This window comes from Clavelina lepadiformis, chromosome 6, assembly GCF_947623445.1.
Source record: "Clavelina lepadiformis chromosome 6, kaClaLepa1.1, whole genome shotgun sequence".
NCBI classification, from domain to species: Eukaryota; Metazoa; Chordata; class Ascidiacea; order Aplousobranchia; family Clavelinidae; genus Clavelina; species Clavelina lepadiformis.
The window spans coordinates 20476128-20484048 of NC_135245.1; the positions used below are offsets into that span (position 1 = coordinate 20476128).

The 7921-nt window shown below is 40.3% G+C and overlaps 1 protein-coding gene across 1 annotated transcript; it reads left to right on the plus strand.

The window, feature by feature from the left end:
* Positions 1-1854: 1854 nt before the first annotated feature.
* On the plus strand, positions 1855-7568 carry LOC143462978 (striatin-3-like). The gene is made up of 18 exons (XM_076961314.1): positions 1855-2154; positions 2227-2340; positions 2434-2537; positions 2914-2981; positions 3568-3640; positions 3720-3872; positions 4036-4168; positions 4233-4320; positions 4401-4505; positions 4624-4719; positions 4784-4905; positions 5577-5800; positions 5876-5997; positions 6066-6230; positions 6301-6438; positions 6508-6600; positions 6654-6740; positions 6809-7568. Exons 1-18 carry the CDS (start codon positions 2113-2115, stop codon positions 6976-6978), a joined length of 2097 nt encoding a protein of 698 aa, XP_076817429.1. The 5' UTR covers positions 1855-2112; the 3' UTR covers positions 6979-7568.
* The last annotated feature ends 353 nt before the right edge of the window (positions 7569-7921 follow it).

The window sequence follows — 7921 nt, forward strand, 5'->3', positions numbered from 1 at the left end:
AATGTGCTGGTCAAAAGGACATCCGGAAAGTAATTCCGCCATTATCAGATCACCCACCTCGTCATAATAGCAAATTTCGTGAACACTTCTTACGAGTGTTTGTCAGTGAAGATGAGCAGATGGTATTAGTCCTGCTACACCAAAGATTTTTCTCTTTTTTATCTTCGGTAGAATTTGCAGGCCTGTATATAGATTAGTCTATAGCCCAGCAGATCAGATAGTTAAAAGAGTGGCTACTGCATGCACGAGATTCATCGACGTGCACGCCCATTTATAATAAATAAGCAAAGAAAAGTTGTTTGAACGCCAGTTTATAATAAGTAAACTAAGAATTGAATTGAATAAATAAACTTTGGTGTACGCCATCATGCCAAAATTTTCATTTGATGAATCTCGTGCTTGCAGTTGCCACCCTTTCTACTATTGGCTGTTGTAAGGTTCGAACTTCATGCAAATAAGGATTTAAATTTATGAGGAAAACATATACGAAGTGAAGTGAATATGATGACCGTTGGATTTTTGCTGATGGGTTTATCTCTCTCGTTTTAGCCGGGGAGAAGAAAGCAATGCAGTGGTGTAGTGGTTAACGATGGCTCTCCTATGCTGGTGATGTCGGGTTCGAATCTTGCTATTGCTGGACTTTTTGTTTGTCCAAGTCATAAATGGTAAAGGTTTGGGTCTGAGGGGATTAGTTTTAATTTAATTTAGATTTTGCAAAAGTCCATGAGTTTGAGTTGAAAACAAAGTTCGTTTCAATTCGCAGCCAAGCTTAGTAATTTAGTCATGAAAAGTGAGATTTTAGGTCAGAGGGGATTAGTTCTAGATAAAGTTACACTTTAAAATAATTAGTACTTTGTTTTAATTTGAAAATGAGCAAACATTTCAATTTACTGTCTACCGTAATTACCGTTTAACATGTTCACAATTTCATACTTTGGTAAACGGCGGCCGAAAAAATAAGTGTCTACTTCAATGGCCGTCATTTACCGAAGTTACAAAATACCAATTCCGTAACCGACTAACCATTTACCAAGGCAGCTCTTTCCAAATCCGGTAAACGGCCGTCGGTGAAACAGACGCTACACAACAAATGATATATTCAATATTGATGGGAAATATTGGAATTCGACGGTGCATATTTTTAGTAGTTGGACATGCAAATCTCTATTTGACTTGCTGAGTCTATATCCTGAATCAGACTTATTTATTCCTGCTGCTGCTTTTACACATTACTGGTTGGCGGGTAACCCTTTGCTATGAACCAGCCTTGAAAGTGTACAGTCCCTAATTTGAAATCACATTAACTTGTTGATGTTGCAAACAATTAGCACACAAACTTCTGGCCTGGTGTGCAATGCCAAAGCACTTTTTGGAGATAATGTGTTTTTGTATCAAGAATAGAATGATATCATCACTGGCATAAGTTTAAAATAGTGTGAATACTTCTATCACAGAACTTATGAGTTCTTACATATTTTCCAAACTAATGTTTCACATATTTTCAGTTCTGGTCTTTATTGTGCCAAAACCAGGTGATGTTTGATTAGCTTGTATGGCATTTTTATAAGATGTCACTCTTTTGAAATTGGTGCATCACAGCCATTCATTTATGTTAGAGTTAAGACTTTGAATGACTTGCAATCCTTGTGGATTTTTGTTAATTCTGACTTCAACCTGGTACGGAATGAAAACATCAGCATTTTTTACATAAATCACTTTACCTAAAAACCTTCCCATACAGGTTAATAGTAATTATTAGTTTTCCTCTTTCACTCCACATGAAATGACAAAGCAAACAAAATGATGCAATGAAATAAGTGCGGTGACCAGTTTGGAAAGTTTGACAAGATTGATTTTGAGTTATAGCATAAGTTAATAATTACATTAACCACAATTACAATAACACTTGACATGTTATGGTGGGTATTATGAGCACAGATCACTGAACAGTTCGATCGACTTTCCTGTTTTTTTTTGTTTAACCATCAATCGGCTTATTCGTCATTATGCATTTGTTGCTTATGCTTAACCCCAAGTGTGCATAACCTATCATATCTTTGTATGCTTTAAGGCGGCTTGTGGTAGTGGTTGGTGTGTTGTAAGCAGCCAGATATGGATTTAGATAATGAGGGGAGAAATGGCCAAAAAGATGCGGTAAGCAACAAAATAATTGATGTAAACAAAAGCGTAAAACAACGGTTTACAAGCATTTGTTTCACTGAATAGGCCGATTGTAAACCTGCGTACTCGATGCCGGGAATCCTGCACTTCATCCAGCACGAGTGGTCGAGATTTGAGATGGATCGAGCTCAGTGGGATGTGGAGAGGGCTGAGCTCCATGTAAGAAAATTAACAATTTATTTCTTTCAAAAAGGTTTGTCTTGTTGTCGATTCAACTTATTGGATGTACCCGGAATGTGTTTTTGTGTCCAGGCGAGAATTGCCTTTCTCCAGGGTGAGAGAAAGGGCCAAGAAAATTTAAAACGGGATCTTATTCGTCGGATAAAAATGTTGGAATTTGCATTAAAGCAAGAAAGGTGAGTAGATTTCAAGTTTCCGGTTTATTTCATGATTTTCACGAACTTTTCTGATAAGAGTAACTGTGTCTTATTCTTATTCAAACTATTTTTTCTGCAATATCTATACCAGGATTTATGAATTGTAAATATTTATTTTTTTTGCTAGAGGCAAAAAATTAATTTATTTTAATTTGCCTTAATTTCTGCAACTGACCATGTGTGGTCGGAGCATTTCGTAATCGTGGGAAAAGTATTTGGTGGTAAAATATTTTTGAAATGTGTTCCATGCATTCTCTGACATGTAATAACAATTCACACATTTGGTCGGCGTTCTCAATGCCAATTATTCCAGTCTTGGCCTATAATCGACGAGTGACTCGATGTTTTTTTGCAGATCCAAAGTCCACAAATTAAAGTTCGGGACTGATCTCCATGTTGACAATCGAGGAAGTGACTCGAATGGTCAGTTTTTAGCTAATTATATATTCTTTTGCAGTTTAATGTAAAAAACAATCAAACACTCACTAGCTCAGCACGATGCTCACTTCCAGTTTGACGCACTGCATAAGGTTTAAGTAATTAATGAAAAATGTTCGTTGGTAAATCTTTCTTGAAAATCCGTCAACGTTTCAAATTAGCAAAATTTATGGCGCAGTGAAACAATCGCTTTTTGCCAACAACCATTCCATTCGTTCACCTGTGTGAAGATGTTTTCAATTATGAGTAAACAATGAATATATAGCTATGATATCAACTAATCAAGTTGCAGCATGCGCTTATTCATTGCAGAGTGTATGGATTAAATTATACCGATGTGTTTGCAACTTGTCGCAATTTTCATTTTCCACATAAATTATTCTTTTTGATTTGATGCCAATTGGCACCACTTCAGCTGCATAAACCAAGTTTGTAAACATGTGAAATTTGAGATTGGTGTCAACTTGATCGGGATTGACTTCCATGACACAGTGATGGCGATTTTGATCCATTTCTTCATCAACTTTTGGTGAAAAGATTCTTTCATTGACTCGAGTTATATTTTGCATAGATGAGTCGAGAGGAAGCGACCAGACGAACAACGCCAACATGTCGTGGAGACACGGCCGACAACTTCTCAGACAGTAAATATTTTATGATTTCTGTGTGTCATCTGGTCTAGTCTATTTCTTCTGAGTTCTTCATCTGTCTCCCATCCACCAGGTATCTTCAGGAGGTGGGCTACAGCGACACAATCCTCGATGTCCGATCACAAAGAGTTCGAGCGTTGCTAGGCAACAATTACGACACAAACAAGACCAATGATAATGACAATAAAATAATTAACGGAGATTTGTTAGACCAGGACGACCAAAAGTAAGCGTGATATCAACTTTATTGATGGCCCTTGGCGCACATCGTAAATGCGCAGACTTGGTTTAATCATGTCTCAAGAAACAAGTTAACTGTTTGTTTAACAATACCCTGCTCTTTGCTATCACGCTGTGATTGTGATGTCATACTATGATGTTTACGTCAGGAGAGAGACAGTGTCGCCCCGGGGCAAGGGGGAGCCGTCGGAGCACGATGTCCTCCAAGATTTCAACTTCTTGTCAGCCGCTGATAACGATGCTGAGATGGAGAGTGATGACATCACAGAGCCTTCTCGGAAGGTGACCGTTGTTCTAGTGCTTCAAAGAAAAAATTTGAATTTTTTTTAAATTGATTAAATTTCAGAATGAAGTCGGCGGCTCTGATGACATGAATGAGACGGAGGTGGCACTCGCTGAATTCGCTTTCCTCAACCCTGAAACAGAAGAAACCGGTCGGTTTCGCAACATTATTTACTGATTGTGCGTTTACGCTGTGATGAAGAGTAACTTTGTCTCATTTTTTCAAATGCAGATGATTCAAAAGACATGGACTGGGCGATTGATCAGAACAAATTAAATGCGATGAAAGAGCAATTTCGTCTGGAGAAACGACACACAAAAAGAAAAGGAATGAAAAGTAGATTTTGAGTCTTAGATATGATACGTGTCTTTGCTTATTATGATTTTGTACCTGCATCTCAACTTCTAGGATATATGACATTTTTAAACAATTACCGATTATGACATAACAATAGGGCCAGATAAGAAGAATCTTCAAAGTATGTTGGACACGTTGAGGGGGACTGAGGTCAACAAAGCAGACGACGTTAACATTCACATCCCAGATGCAGGTATGTCGTCGCATCTCTGCTTTATTCTGCTTGAAAACTCACTTCATCTTGTCGGCAAACGCAGATAGCCTTCCATTCACGGTTGGTGGGACCAACATGGGTGACGAATCCATCGAAAATGCTCTAGGACTCGGGGCACTGGCTGGGCTGACGGTAGCCAACGAGGCTGACCCCCTCTCGTACGAAGTAAGTCCGATCTTGAGTGATTGTGGAAAATATTTCAAACCTGACCCCAATTGACTTCAACCATCTTTGTAATTAATTGTGGGCCACTTCATAAATATATGGTTTAGATTTGATAATGCCAAGTCATAACCTGTCATTATGTGTTTGATGCTTGGCCTTTATGTCAATGTGATATCTCCGGGCAAGTCAACGTCAATGCTTACTCCTGTTTAACGGTTTTGGTAAACAATTTCAAATTTTAGAATGACAATGAAACAAAATTATGCGTTTATTTGCAAATTTGCACAAACACAAGTTTGATCACCGGGAGTGGTGTTGAGCCATTGCTGAGATGTGCGAAGATTTTCTTCATTCAAAGAGTTAATTCACAATCTACCGAGTAAAGCTCGTAGCAATATTAATTTTGATTGCAATTTTTGTTGGAGTAATTGTCAAATATTTTTGAGCTAACTTATACATTACTCAAGCATAAGAATGCAGAGAAAGCATTGCAGGGTACAGGGTACAGTGCTTTAAGTTGGCCAAACTGGAATTTCCAAAAACCCAGTGTAGACGTTGACAATTTTGTTGTGTGTGTTACAATGTGTCTATGAGATGAAGCTCTGTTGCAGAGCATTTTGCATCTCCAACTCCCACATTCAACATGGATGAGTCAAATTTCGATATTTTAGATCTCAGCAAACAAAGACTCATTTCGCAAGACGTGGAATCCAAAATACACTCTTCGTAGTCACTTTGATGGAGTCCGCGCGATCCGATTTCTTCCCAACGAGTCAGCGGTGATCACGGCATCAGAGGACCACACAATGAAGTTGTGGAACCTGAACAAGCCACTTCCAAGCAAGAAGACACAGTCATTGGATGTTGAGCCGATCTACAGCTTTAGAGGACACATGTATGTTCGCCATCACCATTGTTATGTTCCACGCTCCTTCAACAAACCTTCACTTAAAATCATTTTATTTCCTAGCGGTCCTGTCTTGTGTCTAGAGGTGGATGCTGATGGGGTGATGTGCTACAGCGGTGGTCTCGACGCCTCTATACGCTGCTGGAAGGTTCCCAGCGTGGCCATCGACGCTTACGATACATATGGTAGTCACAGTTGGCTTATCTCGCATTTTATCTCCATTTAAAAATTAAACTCATTTATAACATCACAGACTCTACTATTGCCGGCGATGTTCTGATTGGTCACACGGACGCGGTGTGGTCCTTGTCATACTCATCTCCACGACAACGACTGCTCTCTGCTGCCGCTGATATGAGTGTTCGATTGTGGAATCCGATGTCGAATGACCCCCTCGTGGACACCATCAACATCCAAGGTCAGTTAGCTTTCTGACGTCACACTCGGGGTTATTTATGCACAAATTTATGAACCAATCACGTGTGCAGGTGATGCGACGCCAACTTGTGTCGAGTTTGTCAAATGTGACACAACACAAGGTGTCGTCTCACTCTCTGACGGGAGGTTGAACCTGTTTGACCTCGAAACCGGAAAGATTTTGTCGACGTTGGCCGAAGGGGACGGAAGTAAGTGACGTGATGACGTATTTGGGATTCGTCGACACAGTGATCACATTATTATGACGTCATACGCAGGTCGCATCAACTACGTGGTGAGCCACCCCACCATGCCGCTGACGATCACCGCACATGACGACAGACATATCAAGTTTTTCGACCACAACTCAGGTATGACTCGGCACATGACTCAGCTGGCCTGCTTGTAACTCTTCCGTGCGCAGGTGAACTCGTGCACTCGATGGTGGCGCACTTGGACTCGGTCACGAGCCTCTCCGTCGACCCGAATGGTCTATATCTATTGTCCGGCAGTAAGTACCAAGTTATTACGTCATAAGCAAAACTCGCGACGAGCATTCAATCAATGGGCCATTGTTAGGTCACGATTGCTCCATAAGGCTGTGGAACCTGGACACGAAAACATGCATCCAGGAACTGACGTCACACAGGAAGAAGTTCGACGAATCGATTTATTCTGTGGCCTTCCACCCCAGCGCCACATATATCGCCAGTGCGGGTGCCGACGCGCTCGCCAAAGTGTTTGTATAATTCTAGTATTTTAGTCGGATCTATAGCCAGGCACATCTAGTAGCTTCAGCGCGCTTAATTGACCTAATACGCGACCATTAACTAACCTAATACCCCTTGATCGCGCATCTTTATATTATGACATCACAATAGGTAATGAGTGCTCCATTGTTTTGCATGTGTATTGTGCTGCAGTATCACGGTTATTTTGCTTTCTGTGATGTAGCATTATTTTTTTCTCACGTTACCAGAAAGAGCAGCATATACAGCTCCGAATTTTTATAGACATCTTATATTTTATGGCCGATTTTGCGGATGGATGTCGTAGCGTAAAGTTCTATTATTGTGTCGTCACAATCAATGTTTTCAACCCTTCAGTATAGTGACGTATACCTTGGTTCGATTTGAGTTTGTAGAAAGTCGGTGCTTGTCACGCTTTGTTGAACATGGAAGTCACCTGACTTGGTGCGAAATCCTGGAACGACTCGCTACTGCCACCTAATTATGGGCTTGACCAGTTTGCGTATTTTGAGTAATGCAACGTAATAATTAGTTACTACTGTTATGATTATGCTGTCATAACCCCGAAAAATAAAATTCAAAATGTCGGATGTTGGATGTTTACAATTGATAAAAGATTAGCGCTAGACGGCGCCCTAGTGTCATAGTTGTGCCTGATGAGATGTCGCTTTGCAGTTTAGGAACAAAAGTAGAGTGGCGACGTGTAGGGATATGTTTAGGTGTTAGTGACAAAAGCTGGGCTTCTGGTTTTCATGGTGTACCGACCAGTGGCCAAACGCTAATAAATTCGCTTCCAAGAACGCACAAAGCAGTTGCAATGTGGGAATGATTGCAAAATGACTTTTGCGTCGATGACCGATGTTGACCATTTATTTGAAAGCTTCATTCCATTTGCGCCTGTATGCAAACTAGCCTGTGTTAGAGACTTCAGAGTCTGCAAGAC